The sequence below is a fragment of the Perna viridis genome, chromosome 3 (assembly GCF_037379345.1).
Source record: "Perna viridis isolate PV_CMFRI_1.1 ecotype Kerala chromosome 3, ASM3737934v1, whole genome shotgun sequence".
NCBI lineage: Eukaryota > Metazoa > Mollusca > Bivalvia > Mytilida > Mytilidae > Perna > Perna viridis.
Genome location: NC_142447.1, coordinates 8829616 through 8846085, shown reverse-complemented (window position 1 = coordinate 8846085; position 16470 = coordinate 8829616). Strand labels below are relative to the sequence as shown.

At 31.7% G+C, this 16470-nt stretch overlaps 1 protein-coding gene across 1 annotated transcript in view; it reads left to right on the top strand.

The window, feature by feature from the left end:
- Positions 1–16470, top strand: part of LOC148620912 (uncharacterized) — a 46048-nt gene that overhangs the window by 12393 nt on the left and 17185 nt on the right. The window contains exons 5-11 of the mRNA XM_088574783.1: positions 1934–2139; positions 7118–7289; positions 8270–8395; positions 8743–8872; positions 10928–11049; positions 11475–11591; positions 12234–12330. Coding sequence (XP_088430909.1) covers positions 1934–2139; positions 7118–7289; positions 8270–8395; positions 8743–8872; positions 10928–11049; positions 11475–11591; positions 12234–12330 — 970 coding nt within the window. The remainder of the gene's footprint in view (positions 1–1933; positions 2140–7117; positions 7290–8269; positions 8396–8742; positions 8873–10927; positions 11050–11474; positions 11592–12233; positions 12331–16470) is intronic.

Below are 16470 nucleotides of genomic sequence, written 5' to 3'. Positions count from 1 at the left end.
CTAATTATTTAGTATTGTCTTGAAGCCACTATCAAGTAGAATAAATGTTCTAACATCAACCAGGACTCAATTCATATTGTATAAAATGGATAAAACACAAGAAAGTAGACAAGAAAGCATTAGATTCTTTCTTTAAAACAGTTATGAAAATAGTTGACATCCAAACAAAACAGTTTGAGGAACACTTTACTCCTAGAAAAAACAACATCCAAACCATATTTCTTGAATAAAACACAAATTGAAAGAGCTCAGCAAGGAATTTGTTTTTTGTTCCTGCTGATAAAGCTGCAAATAATATTATTATTTGATATAAATTTTATATTGAAATTCTACAAAAAGAAATAACGAAATAATCAACAGTCCAACTGACTTAACTTTCAAAAAGTGAAATTATGAACAAACCCAAACTCGTTGCTTCTTCTTTACTAGCTTAGCCTAGTAGCATCCAAGTTCCTACTATATACACCTTATAAATATAGATTCATTTCCTCTCCAAGTAACTGCTTTACAACTAGACTTTCTATTTTACTTACTAGAGCTCTCAATACCATTAAAAATCTGATTATAAATTTTTGTAGCAAAGCTCATGAAAATTTTGGCATTACCTTGACCATTCTTGGAGTGTTAAAAACTTGATTGAAGTGCTTGATAGAGTAATCAAGGGAACCAAGATTCTAGCAGAAATCATAAGAATATAATCCATGGACAAAGACCAGACATGGAAAACAACACAACAAAGAACATAAAATAACTAAAATAATATATACAAAGTAACAAAAGTAAATGAGCAACTCGGTTTCCACTGAAAACTGGAAGCATGGACCAGGTGTACCGGTAGGGGAAGCATCCTCTGCTTTTCTAGAAACACCAAAACCACTTTAATCTGACTTCTTTTCATATGCTTACAGCACTCAAATCCTGTTTGACAACATTTTCATGTACTTTGGCAAAACAGTTTATCATCAAGTAATTGGAAGTCCCATGAGGACCAGTTGTGCACCATTTATTGTGGACCTTTGTCTGTACTGTTACTAATCACAATTTACGGCTAGGAAATATAAAGACCCTTCCAAACAACATTTGGTAGAAAAATTTAATAACACCTTTAGATATGTTTTGGGGTCTGCAGTCTGCCCTGTAGTATGAGGGTTTTCTCCTCGTTTATTGAAGACCAATGGGTGGTCTTTGGCTGACATTTTTATCCAGGTGTGGTTTTTGTCTCTTTGACATATTCACTATACCTATTCTCATTGTATAAGTAAATGGATCTCTGTGAAATTACATCACAAGATGTCAAACCAGCAAAGAAAGGCTGAGATTAATTTAAGGGGTTTTGACATGAACTAGTTTGTGATTAAAAGCCAAAAGGGGTCAGCAACAATCATGTCAAAATTTAAGGCTGTATTATTTGTCTATACTTGCCCCAGTTGTTTAGGGTTCAACCTTTCTGGTTATATCAAGCTACAAACTGCAATCATTTAATTACTACAAGCTGACCATTTTATGTGATAATTTTCTTAAAGTGACAAAAAGAGGTAAAATAATAATAAAATGATGACATAAGTTTGCAGTGCATGGTCCTATCTAAGGATAACCTTGAGTCTCTTTGAATTATTTTAATCTATTATAAACACTGTGAAGAAGTTCTTAAAACAACAACCTATGTAGTGTATGTTACTACAGACAGTTATTATAATGCAAAATAGCTCCATGATATTGTTTCCATATGGTAAAAACCAGTCTATGACATTGTAAATTGCCTGTTCATGGTGCATGTGATAATGTATTAGATCATTATGTAGGGGAATTTTTAAACCATTAAAGTACAAGTGAAGTTTAAGCAGTATTGGTTACAATGTAAGTCAGAGAATGATATGATGTTATTGATTGTCGTTCTAATTGTATATATCTTCATGTTCCAATTCTGTTTCAGCTGGAAGGACATACAACAAAGTTATCAAGACATGCCTACCAATTCCTGACCCCAAGTGGTTGGCCAATCAACAGTAAACAGGAAGGTCAGCTGACAGTGATTGACATATTGACAGATTCCAGTCTGATTGTTGATGTTGATACTTTCCTCACCCCTATAAGTTCACCTTTGATACCTAGTCCACTACCCAGGAAGAAAATCAAAGGGTACATTAAGGTTTTTGAAAGTTGTTTTAATGTATACTGTATGTATATTTTTTTTCTCTTGTGGAAAATTAACAGGTACTTGAAAATACTTGGTATAAATATAGGGGGTACTAGAAGACTAGAAGTTGATTTTTTTATTAGATGGTGGTAATAGGCATTCCTTTGTGATGTTTTCAATTAATTGGCCTTGAAAATGGCAAAAATCAAATGAAGGTTGAGAACAAAATTTCAGAACTAATAAAAATTAGGCAGTAGTCAAAAGGAAAGTATGTTTAACAAACTGGAAAGAGGATTTTTAAAAAATTTTAAAAATCAGACAAAAATACTGGTTCTCAAGAAAAAAGGGGGATGGTCAAAACCATCTCTGCCCCAAACTCTGTGATAAAAATATTTGTTATTAATTTCATGACTTGAAATTTCCTCTGAATAAAAATAAAATGCAAAATTACATGTACATCACCACAAAAAGAACCTGAATTTTGTTACTGTGTATTTACATATTTAATGTTTGTGTAAGTGCAGTACATATGTGATTAGTAGTTATCAGTTTCTAAGTTTTTAGTTTTTTAAACCTTCTCATTTCTTTTACTGAAAAAATCACCAAAACTTTATTCTTCTTGAAAACAAAATCCTGAATTGTTGAAACTCAGGAACAGACACCATTACAAAATATTGCAGACATATCTAAATGTGATCTATATATATTTTTTGAAGTTTTCTCAGGATAATGCATTGAAAAATCTGAGTAAATCATGCTTTTTCCACTCTATTTGTGGACAAAAATAGAATTTCTATTGTTTTGTAAATGGTGAATGGATCAGTGAATGTCAAGGAGTTCATTAGATTTCTTTTTGAAGTTTTAGAGGAATTCAGTTATTGATCATTGTACAATGTTCATTTTGATGAAAGTATTCTTTTTGCCCAAAACACCCTTGGTCAATTATTTCAAGACTTTAAGACTGAGTGTCTTTACAAAAATTAAAGCAAGTTAAATAAGGATTCACCTTCACTGGTTGTAGAAGTACTCTTATAAAAGCAAATTTTTTATTGTTGTTTGATATTATGCCCAATTGTTTGTTTGTCTGTACATCTAACCTCACCTTTTCGTTACAGTTCCTGTGCCACTTCTTATCACAGCTACTTGATATTTTGATAGAAGCTTTATATAAAGATTGTTTTAATTTTTTACCAAGTTATGCAATGTAACCAACTTTGGTGTAATTTAAGCTACATGGGTTGCAAAGCAGTTTATGAACAGATGTATATTGTCCCTAAGTTAATACAAGCATAACTTGTTAAAAAATTAAAAAAACAAACCTCATACTTTAAATTCTAATTGATTTTAGTCCAAATTTAGATTTGATCCTTAATCAGAAGGTCTGGGATTATTTGAATAGCAAACTGTAGACCAGTCGAAGTTAATGATATCTTATTGCCAAATTAGTTTATATAAAATAATACATGTTGCCTTAAGAGTTGCATCCAATCAGAAGGCTTGTTACAAATCAATTTTAGATTACGTAGGTTTCACATTTTGTGGGATATATACATATGGAATAATACAGAAATTGTTGGCACAAATATCTTGGCTACGAATGAATGGATTGATTTCAAATTCATTGTGTGGCTTTATATAGATGAGGTATACATTGTAAGCAACTTTGGGTGCTGTTCATGTCTTGACTTTGACCTTGAACTTTGACTTTCAGGTTAAAATTAATGATTTTTGCACAACTGTTTATGTCTTGACTGTAATGAATTTTGCATGATAAATTTAATTTGTTTAGCATGACTGATGTACAGGATTTTTCCTCAGGGGGGCCCACAGAGATGGATTCCATTTTAATGATATCTAATTAATTTTTCTTCACCTTGTCTTTGTTTCATAAATTATGACATTTGCATTTTGTTTTAATTATGCCTTTGTTTTCACATTAAATGAAGTTAGTATATCCCTGTTGACAACCCTTTCATATGCCCATCTTTTAAGACAAAAGTTCTACATAGGTATACAAATGTCTGTCAGTCTGTATTGATATAATTAAAGAATTACTTGAGAACCTCTTTCTCAGTTATTACAAACTCTTTCCATAATTTTTAGTTTTTTGGTAAAATTTAGTGGAACATATAGAAAATATTAAACAAAGAATTGGTCTGTATACATTGTATACTTTTTGGTGAAAATTTGAAAGTTTCTGCTTCTGACTTATAGAACTTTTACACTTGGAAAATTGTTGTTCATTTCACTCATCAAAATCACATTCTTTTACAGAAATAATTAAATTCTTCTTGAATGGTCATTCTCTTATTATACAGTATTTTATACTGCTAGGTGGATTAGTAGATTTTTTTCTATCAAATATTTAATGTTGTAGTCTGTTTCAGTCAGATATCAACTTGTCTGTCCAACTGCTATACTTGACAGTAACGGATTTCTAACATCTGTGGGAGGGAATGCCGAGATATTTGGTATTTTACCTTTGTATGATGGCTTGTACTGTGTCTCTCTATTTCAGGTGTCTCACTGTTGTACTTCCTGTTCACCATCCAACTAAGTACTTTTTAGGTGATGCATGATGGAAATTTTCATTACAGATTTGTCAGCTTCTATTAAATGGAATGCTTAGACATTTAGTATATTCTTTTGAATGAAGACATGTACAGTGTCTGCCTTTTCCAGGGTTGACAGAAATGGTTAAGTTGGAGTATTCTTAGCTTAATGCCGGTTGCAACATCTCGTTTACTTTAAAGTATTGGTCTTTCTTGGTTCTTCTTCAATAATCTCAGAAATTGAATTTTACATGAGACGCCTCATGTTGTCAGATAGTAGTACCTGAGGTCATGAACATGTCATATACATAAATTAATCACATTTTTTTGTCTCTAATTTGAAAAAAAAAAAACTGAATATGTTGATTTGGTTAGGTATTGTAACAAATTGATAACTTACTGTGACAAAGTTCTTTAATGATTTTTCATTTTAAGTCTCCCATTATGTAATTGCATGTAAAGGAAAACAGTTTTTGTTAATGAGACTCAGTGATTGATAATTTCCTATTTTTGTCTAACTTGATAAAAATTGTGCCATTGTTTGTTTATTGAATACTAAATTAAATTTGACCTTTTCTTATCATCAAAGTAAATATACATCTCACCTCATCAAACATCTTATGTACTTACAAATGCTAGGGTTTTTTTGGCTGTAAATGTTGCATTTTATTTTGTCACTTCCTGCGGTTGAAAAATATTGTTGAATATCAAAGAAAAACGGAAGAAATGGATGTACCGGTACATTTGAATTGTGGTGTGTGATAGATAATATACATGTAGATATTAAATATATATATATATTTTTTTATGCTTTCTTATTTTTGTTGTTGTTTTTTTTGGTTTTTGTTAACATATGTAAACAAGTAATTACTACAAAGAAATTGCACATTAAATTGAAGGGCAAACTTAGAAATTTATCCTACACAACACAATTTTGATTGATAGGGTTTTAACATAAAGGTACATAACTCTGTAATGTACATATTGGACTGGAACATATCTTTTTTGAATTCCTTAAATGTTTTTTTTGAAATTTATACTACATACTAACAATGTACCAGTACATTTCCAAAATTTAACAAGTATTTCTGAGGATGTAAGCGTAACACAAGGTCATGGTCATGTAAATTCGATGACCTGGGTCAAAAAGTATTTCTTGTGCCCTATGGCTTTAAATGAGAGCAATACACAAATTTCTGAACATCCTTCTGGTAATGAGGTGATGTTGATGAAAGTTTGATGTACTAGGGGGAAAAGGAGTTCTTAAACCCCATGCTTTAAATGTAAGTTTTTGTAATATTCAGCAAAATGGGAAAAACCAGTAACATGCATGTCAAAATCTTTCAGATCTGACAATATAACTTCATTCAAGGATGCTTTTTCTATTTGAGAAGACCATTATTTGATCTCTGCATCATTGGATTTGCTCAGAAATCTTTCAATGGAATGTTAGAAAAGTGAGGTCTTTGACAAAGTTATTTGCCCTTGAAATGTTCATTTTCAGTGAGGAAATCTTGTATTTTTTTTTATTGATTCTGATGGTGCAAATAGTCAAAATAATTTTTCAAAATGGTAGGTCTCTTGATACAATAATTCACCCACTGCCTAATTCTTACCGAAACCTACATTTAAATGATAAATGATAGCAGTACTTGATTTTTGTACACCCTCCTTATGATGACAGTTGTACTGTTGTCCATTTGTCTTTCTATCCGTCCACCATTTATATAAGATAAGTTCTTTGAAGGATATAGATGTATGTCAGTCTTTATGGCAGACAGCTCCCTTGTGTGTCTTCCATAGCTTTCATGCCCCCTCACTTTGAAAAGATGGAGGTATATAATGATTGTACTATCTATCCTTATGGTCATCTCAAGTTCTAATCAGCAACTCCGCTGAAACTTAATGAATGGAATCTGTTTCACATGACAACATTTTGCATATCCTATTGTATTTGTCTATTTGAGTGACTCTTGTGGACAAAAGGGGGGACATCATCTTTTTTCTGCAGCTACTGAATGGATTACCCCATACTGCTACTGTGTTTTCTCATGTTCTATTTTCTATTTCAATAACTGTTTTAGTTTCCTATATTGTTTCTGGGAAGGGGACTATGGAGTATTTGATTTCAGAGATACAAGACCTTGAACACTGAAAATATAGGGGATGGGCATTTGAAATAACTTAAAATAACTGTTTATTGAATTAAACTGTTCTTGAAGTAGGGTGTTAACAGATGATGGATGTGTAAAACTTGAAACCTATAAGAGGTCAAAGTTAAATGTTTTTGTTATAAGTATTTTTCTTTAATTTTGAATTTCAATTTCTCCTTAAAATTTCTGGCAAGTTATTAGGTACTTGCTTGTTTTTCTTTGTTTGTCTTGATTTGAAGTTGTCATATTGAAAATTTATTTGATTTTAATTATAGAACCAGACATTTATCATTCCGTACCAGCAAGGATCTGGGTAGAAAACAAGTGGCAGATTCCAGCATGACAGATGAGAAACAGATTCTAATTAGCTATGTTAGAGTTGATGCTGCACATCATGCTCTGGCACTTAAGGAAGAGTTATCTGCTCTTGGTTTTACTGTTTATCTGGTTGGTAGATATTTTGTTGAAAATTGAAAGTGTTTTGAGAAAAAATCTGCAATCCTAATGGTATAGTTTTTTCAGTTCCTTTTACAACAGAAAGGTTGGGTTTAGGTTAGCAATAATCTGTCTTTCTAGATACTTAGCGAAAAAAATATAAAAAATAGGAGATGTTGTATGAGATAGTCATCCACCAAATGCCAAGCAATGAACAACAAAACTTCTATAGGTCTTTTCATGGTCTTCAATAATGGGCAAAACCCTTCCATAAAGCAAGCTGTGAAAGGCCCAAAAACAAATTATGTGAAATTATTCATGAAAGACAAAAATCGACCTGATCTTTAGAAAAAATGGAAAAGGAATAACAATGAACATAAAATCACAAGGACAACCACTGGAATACAGGTCCCTGACTTTGCATGTCTTCTTAGATTGGTTATTGAATTTTGTTGAAGTGATTCCATATTTACGTGGTTATATCACACCACCATTTTGATTTTGAAAGAATTTGTGAGTGCTATTTGATTTAATTTTATTCTTAAGTTCAACCAGACAGGGGAGGGGGATATGGCTACATGACAAAAAGCTTGTATAACTTAAGTATGATCAGTTGCAGTTTAAGACATCAAGTGACAACAGAAACAATTTATTGAGATTCATGTACAAGACTCTGTCTGTTTTTGTTAGAAATTACTTTGTTCCATTATTGTGTATTGCTGTGTTACTCTATTTTCCAATCCATTTAGTATTATCAGGGAAATTATTTTACCAAATTATAGCATTTAAGATTTTGTGATTGGTTTCATACAGAATATTTCGACTTAGGAGCAAGTTATTTTTTAGACCATGCCACAGAAAGTGACAAGGTATTATGTAATACACTCTGAAATGTTGTGTGTATGCTTCTAAAGTTGTCATGTAAAACCATCTTCAGCACAAAGAAGCTGAGGGAAAAGCAATAGGTATAACACTCTCTAATACCATTTCAGGATGTTCATGAGATAACATCTGGTGTAGATTGGCAGGATTCACTCAATAATGCTGTTAGAAGCTGTCAAATCTTTGTACCTCTAGTCACACCTAAGTATGGAGAAACTTTATGGACGAATAGAGAGGTTTGTTAGTTAAAAAGAGAAGAAATAATGGCTTATACTGTTTATGTTATTAATACCTTTGCTCAACTATGGGATGGTGTATTGGAATCAATCTGTCCCTCCATTTGTCCAAATTTTTGTCACAGAAAATTTGTAAAATTTGTAACAATTATAACTTTTTTTTTCATTTTTTACTCTTTTGTTCTGTTAGAGAATAAGACTGATCATATAGAATTTTTTTTAAATGATAATTGTTCTCAATATAGTGAACAACCTTTAATCCATCAGTACATTTATCACTTGTTTGTTTGAAAGAGATCACATGAACACAAGTATAAAATCCTTTTTTTTTTGGTTTACTATTTTAGGTCAAGTTAGCAGATGTGTTGGGGAAATACATTGTACCTGTCAATTTCTTACCAGAGTGGCCTCCCCCTTGTCTGGCTATACAATTCTCTACAACACAGTACATCACTTGGAACAACGCACAAAATTCTGGTATATAGAGCTTACTGGATAAAGTTATGTAGAGAATGATACATGGAAAAATCGGTGTCACTTGCCATTTCATCCCAAGATATCTGTATTACCACAAGAGCCTCAGGCCCAAGGGCTGATATTAATGAAGTGGGAAATGGAAGGTGATGCAGATTTTGCTTTGTAATGTTCAATTTATCATACATCAAAATAGTAGAATACAATATGCAAACTGTCCGAAAATTATAGAGAATTCTGAGTAGGATGCTGTAAAGGGATATGATAAAGGTTAGCCATGTGATACAAGTTTGTGACGTCACTATGTTTGATACTGGTAAAAAAAATTCAGACTATATCAGACATTCAAAACTGCTGTATTTACTACTAAAATATGATAAAAGTTATTAACATGGTATCTTCTGCTGTGCAAAAGGTTATTTATGAATATAAATGACTAGATTGGTATACTGTTAATTCAGAATATAAATGACTAGATTGGTATACTGTTAATTCAGAATATAAATGACCAGATTGGTATTCTGTTTGTTCATAGGTTATTGCTATGTTATTTTTTTTTTTGTTGTTGTGAAAAATGAAATGGTTTTTAATTTTGCTATATTAAAAGCGGTACCATGGAACTTAAAATATTTCTGATGTAGAATTTTGCTTAATATTCCAACAACTGAATTTGTATTTTTATCTGAAATCATAGAATTTCTTAAATTAGTGCACACAATAACTTTAAAAAAGCAGACAATTGGCAGGAAAATGTTCTATAAAAATGTAATGGGAATTTTAGTTCATTTGATATTACAAGAGTAAAAGTTGACTCCCAATTTTCTTTTTAAAATATGGAAGAATGTTAGATTAATGTTTTTTTATGCAAATATACAAAAAAAGTTATATACCAGCTTTTTAATTGTTTGCGAAATAGTGAAAATTTCCCACAAAATCTATATAAAATGTTGAAAAAAATTGCCTATATTTAGGGTCAATTTTTTGGTGACCTTTGCTTTTTAAATTAAATTGTAACAGTATGTTTATTGAAGGTCTTATTTAAGAAAAATAAGGATAATCTAGATATTTTAGGTATGATTTACGTTAAATGTTGTTACTGACTGAATTTAAATTAGTGTTGTGAAGTCAGAAATGTATTACTGATCTGAATTTGCCCAGATGTTGCCTGCTTTGAATCAAAATCACTGTTTTTCTAGCTTTAAACTTTTTTATTTTTATATTCTTTCTTTTAATTTAAAAGATACAAAAACTTTAAAATGAATACAGTTGAACTTCACTCCCTTGAACTCAGATGGCTCAAACACCCAGGATTCCTCAATCACAATTTAAAGTACCAAAATTTTCTCCTATATATTCATTATAAATAACCTTGGATTTCTGGAACTTCGATTTCTCTCACACTCAAACTGACTTGTCGGTCCGTTCAGTAATAAATTTTAGAGAATAACCCTCACTATCTTGAACTTGTCAGCTTGGGTAATAAAAGGTGTGAAAAACTGAAACCCTATCATTATCAGTGTCATTGTAGTTAATTGCAGGTAATATATAAGTCATCACTAATTACCCAGTTTTTATCTTAACTTAGTACTGATTGAATTTCGAAAATGCTCCAAAGTCAGCATGATGAAAGCATCAATGAAAATCAGATGAAAACAAATTATTGACCAAGAAACTTGAACTCTGAAGTTTTTAAAAGCAAACACAGTATTTTTAATGTCCACAAGTCAACATAATCTTCCGAAAGTGAATAAAAAGATCCACAAATTAACAAAACATCGAAGGAAGTAAGTAATTTTTAACGATAGTCTAACTCGGACTGGCAACGAAAAAAATCCTGAAATATTCCAACTTCAATTTCTTGAACTCCTGATAACTCAAACACATTTCAATGGTCCCTTGGAGTTTGAGCTACCAAGGTTTTACTGTATATCAATTTAATGTAACTGGTGAAAATGATTGCACAGTTTTACATTTTTCAGGGTTCTTTGTGGGACAGCCTCATTCATATATTGGCTATAAGTCAAAGTCGGTGCAGTGGTATTGTTTTTATATTCATAGGTATCAAAAAAGATTATTCAACCTGGGATCCTAGAGATCTTAAATTTGTTGCATGTAAAATTGCAGAGAAAGTGAACAAATTCCTCAATACTGACTCAGATATACCATTTTTAATGAAGCGAGTAAGTACTAAATGGATATAGAATTAATAAGATGATCAAATCAATCTGCCTGTTAGTTTGTAGGAATAACTATGTCTTAACGAAATTTGTACTTTTAATCTTTATCACTAAGTAATATAAAGCCATTTGACCTAAATAGTTACTGTTGATGTTTTGTAACAACTTTGGTATTTTTTAAACTAATTCTAACATGTAATTCCTGTATTTACATGCTAGAATAAGCTTAGAAAATTAATATTTTTAATGAAATTTTGAACTGTTTTAATTCTCTAAAGAAAAAAACATTCAGAGACATTTAGCGTATTTTTCCTCCAATTTTTCACTCTAGTCTTCTGAATTTATATCTTAATCTTAAAATGATAAGTGAAAAAAATCCCATTTTCCCAGTCAATAATCAGTTAATAATTTAGAATATTATTTTATAGAAAACTGTAGTAAGGAGCTGTCCATTTGTAGATGAGTCTAACTCTCAAGCTTCCATAGAAAACAGAGGAGGACGACAAATGGTGGTTGTCTCCCTTCATCCTAAACAGGCAGCTTTGGTATATATACATTTACTTTGTTAAATCTTTCAAAATTCTTACTTAAAAAGTCTGTTATGAAAGATATTTTCATACTATTTGTCATTTGTGTTCATAAAGTCCAACCTTTATTCCGTAATAACCTGTCTTAAAATACTATGAGAAAAATATTTCTATATACATGTAGTGCAATCTGTGTAAAAGTAACCTACATGTATGTAAAAGACTACCTGTCTTAATGGCATATAGCCATGACTTCACTATCCTTTGGAAGGTCACTTAACACAGATTTGACTGTATGTGCTTATTTAATCCTTGTAAATTCAGCTCTACAGATTTTAAAAGGTGACCCTCATATTTTTAGCATAGATGTACATTGATCACCAGGAACAACAAAATAGTGTAAGAAGCATTGAAAACAAGTATCCCAACAAATTCTGAAAGGATATTAAATTAAGCTACTTAAATATAAAATTTTTAAAGTCTATAATTTCAGACAAAAACAGAAATGGAATTGACTTGAACTTTTAGCTATAATAAAACACATGACAATAATTTCAATTGAATATACAGTAACCTATCCTCTTTCTTTGAGGAATTTTTACATACTTATATCTGTATATGTAAACTCAATGATAAAATTCCATAATAACATATTTTAAGGGTGAAGAAATAAAATCTTGGTTACTTGGCTATAATTTTGAAGTATGGTGCACAACAGAGCTGTCAATGAATTACCCTGACTCACTGGCAGATTCAGGTATGTTTTATACATAAAGCCATAAAAATATATGTCTGTTTACAGTAACAAAATGAAGGTCAGTAGGTTGGTATTTTCATTTTATTTTAATTCTTTGACACAGATTTCACCTTTTAATTCAATCAATTCATTAGTCTTGGAATTTTACAGTCCCCTTACCCCCTGTTCCTATACATCAAAGTTTATGATGAGTCAGTAAGACACTTCTGTAATAACAGACTCACTGTTCATATGGCAATATTTATTAAATTCAGTGCTGTATGCTACTTTTTGTTTATAATTGGGTGGCTAGTATGCTTTTACGAACATGAAAACGCCTGGTTTACTGAAAGCTGAAATATGCTTCTCTTCTTTTACGGATTTTACTGATTTTTTATTGTTTTGTTTTTGTTTTTGTTTTGCATGTAAAGTGACTGGGGTTCAGAAAGTGGTTGGGTTGGTCTGGTAACTGTTTATAGACATATATTAGTTTATGGATAATAAATGCAATGTATGTGAACAATGTCCACATTTTAAAGATAAAAGGCAACTAAATACAGAGATCAAGATCAACATTTAAAGCCCCCTTCTCTGTATAGTCTGGGCATACCTGTTAACCTTCCCTCTTTATGAGGGAGACTCCCTCTTTTTGGGTCAATCTCCCTCTTGGAGAAAGTCTTTCATGTGGGAGAAATAAATCTCCCTTTTTTACAAATTTCTTCCCGCAAAATCTCCTTCTTACCAGAAATATTGTGCCAATTATGTTCTTAATGGCTTATAAAATTGATATAAATACAATGTTTATGTAACAGAATAATTATTGAAAAACAATAACAAATAATTAATCCTTTATTAATTACTCAATTTTTAATTAGAAACTCAAAAAACAAGATTACCATAGATTTTATATATTTGTCTTGTCTTTTTACTTGGAATTCTTGGGGTTAGCGCTGTATGGCAGCTCCCACAAAGTAAGTGAAATTCGTCTTATTATATGACTTTTTTAAATGAACATTTTGTGGTGAAATTTGGTTCAGATACTTCATTTGCTATGATACATTGATTGATAAACTTAAGTTAAGAAATTTGAAGAGGAAAGTGTAACAAATGATACACATGTACTATTGTTTATAGTACATATAGTGATCAGTCAGCCATGATCTTATCGAAAACAAGGCACCTATTTTTAAAACTTTGTTAAATTGCACTACAAATATTCACCAATACAGTCCAGCGTGAATCCGTTTCATCGCACCAGACGCGGTACAAAAGCAGGCAGGAACTTCAATAGACAAAAGTGTATTGTCAGAACTAATACCTGATGGTTTTGCAATCAGACATACGGCAAGAAACGGCAAAAGAGCGACGGAGTTGCACTTATATACAAAACAAACCTTGATGTTAAAGTTATCAAAGAAAACCATTCGTTTACTCATTTTGAAATGTTACAGTGCAATGTTACCTCGGGAAAACGTCATCTTCGATTGTGCATTATATATCGCCCTCCGCCCTCCACCGTCACGAACAAACAATTTTAAGAACTCTACCTTCTTTGAAGAATGGAATGAATTCCTTGACAAACTTGTGAAAACTCCTGATGAAATATGTTTAACCGGTGATCTAAATTTCCACCTTTACAACGTAGAAGATCACGATTCTCATCATCTCCTAGAAACACTAGATGATCACAGATTAGTACAGCACGTTCACGGTGCGACTCACATCCAAGGCCACACACTAGATGTTGTCATGATAGGTGATAACTCAAGTATCTTGTCGGGTGAACCATCAATTGAAGATCCACATTTCTATGACAATCATGGAAACTCAGTGTGTGATCACCTGGCTCTTCATTCTCAACTTCAGATCACGAGACCACTGAATCAAACGAAGCAAGTGTCGTTTCGCAAGTATCGAGATGTTGTAAAATTAGATCTAATTGAGGACATACAATCTAAATCATGTTTACAAAACCAAGATGCATTGGTTGATATATTAGTGGATTCATATAATTCTGATCTTAAAGCCATCATTGACGACCACGCTCCAATTACAACAAAAGATATGAGAGTTCGTCCCAACAAAGAATGGTATAACGATGAACTTAGAACAGCGAAATTAAACCGACGAAAATCTGAACATCTCATGAGGAAAACCGGTTTAACAATATATCGTCAAATATATAAAGAACAGTGTATACAAACAAACAAATTTCTTCTCAAATGTAACTGAGATTATTATTCAAACAAGATCGAGGAAATTGGAAACGATCAAAAAGAACTTTACAAACTTACAAACCATCTAATGGGAAATAAGTGAGAAACGATCCTTCCATCGCACACGAATGAAAAAGACTTGGCAAATAAATTTGGAGAATTCTTTCTTGGAAAAATTGAACTTCGAGCTGACATCAATTTTACAGGCGAAACACTAACTTTGTTTTCACCGATCAGTGAATCAAAGTTCAGCCATGTTTGTTATATTTTTTTACTCCTCTGGTATTATCCATTCCATAGCATTAATTCTTTTTCCCAGTGACCCTACTTTTTTATTCATCATTTCATAAAACACACCTTAAAACATTTTGATGAAATCCATGTTATTTCTTCAAGGTTTTTAATAGATAAAATCTACAAACACAAAACATATGGAAAATCAAAAGAAATCCTTTTTGCACCAAAATTTCAAACGCTCAAATCTCAAAAACTAGCACACGGACCCATCAGTTTTTCCAACTTATTTGTTCTAGCATGAAAGATCTAAAAAGATTTCACATCCCTTTGTAATCCTAGTTATTTTTAAAGCAGTGAACATCCTTAAAGCCTAATCAGTGTTCTCTCTGATGATATGACACTTCAATTTGGTGTGCCTCAAGGCTCAGTATCCGGGCCTAAATTTTACTGCATGTTTGCCAAACCGATGGGTTAGGTTTACAGGCGTCACATTATGTCGTATCATGGATATGCTGACCATACTCAGGTGTATTTGATAATAAAGCCTCTTGATGACTTGTCTGAGGTGTCTGCTAAATTAGAGCAAAGTGTATGGATGAGCTTTAATTTACTTAAACTGAACAAAGACAAAACTGAACTTATTGTTTTCTCTCCGAAAAATTGTTTAACCAACTTGTCAGAATTTTGGCTTGCTTTCGATGGGGCTATACTGACTAACGTACCATGTGTTAAAAACCTTGATGTCCTCTTTAACAATACATTGAGTATGGAAAATCAATCAAGTGCCATCAGCAGATTGTGTTCTATCATATGCGTAATATTGGTCGTATCCAATCTCATATAACAGAGGACGCCTGTAAAACTTTAGTCTGTTCATTAGTAACTTCTCGGCTGGATTACGGCAATGCTTTATTGTATGGTGTTAATGCAGGGATTATAACGAAACTTCAGCGAATACAAAATACTGCTGCAAGACTAGTGACAAAAATGAAAAAGCATGAACATATCACACCAGTGTTTTTTTTTTTATTTTTTGCTCTCCACTGGCTTCCGATCGAGTTTCGTTGTCAGTACAAGATCTGAATGTATGTTTTCAAATCTCTGCACGAGAAAGCACCAACATATCTCCAAGAACATTTATCTGTTTATAGACCTGTATGAACCTTGCGTTCTGAAAATAGCCACCTACTACAAGTGCTGAAAGTAAGAACTAAATCCTACGGAGAGAAACGTTTCAATAAATCTGCACCACTTCATGGAACAGCTTGCCCTCTCAAACTATGAAATGTGAATTCCCTGGACGTTTTTAAAAAAGATCTCAAGACTCATATTTTTAAACTTGCCTTTTAGATAACATACATTTTATTCATTTTTAACTGAATCATAATATTTTTAATTTTGTATGACAGTTTCCATATCATTTTTATTAATGGCTTCTTGATCTTGATTCTTGCTTAAGATTCATTTTAATTGGTCTGTGTAAATATATAATGTTAATTTAAAAAAAAAACATCCATAATATTATTTTTATTATTTTATAAATTGTAATATTTTATTTTGTACATATGTATATTTTTGCATTCTTAATTGTGATTTTAATTTATGTAATGCACTTAGAGTAATTGTATTATATAATGCGCTATATAAATGTTTATAATAATAATAATTCTTACAAAAACATCCTTTTTTTCTGGGGGAAAGGTTACCA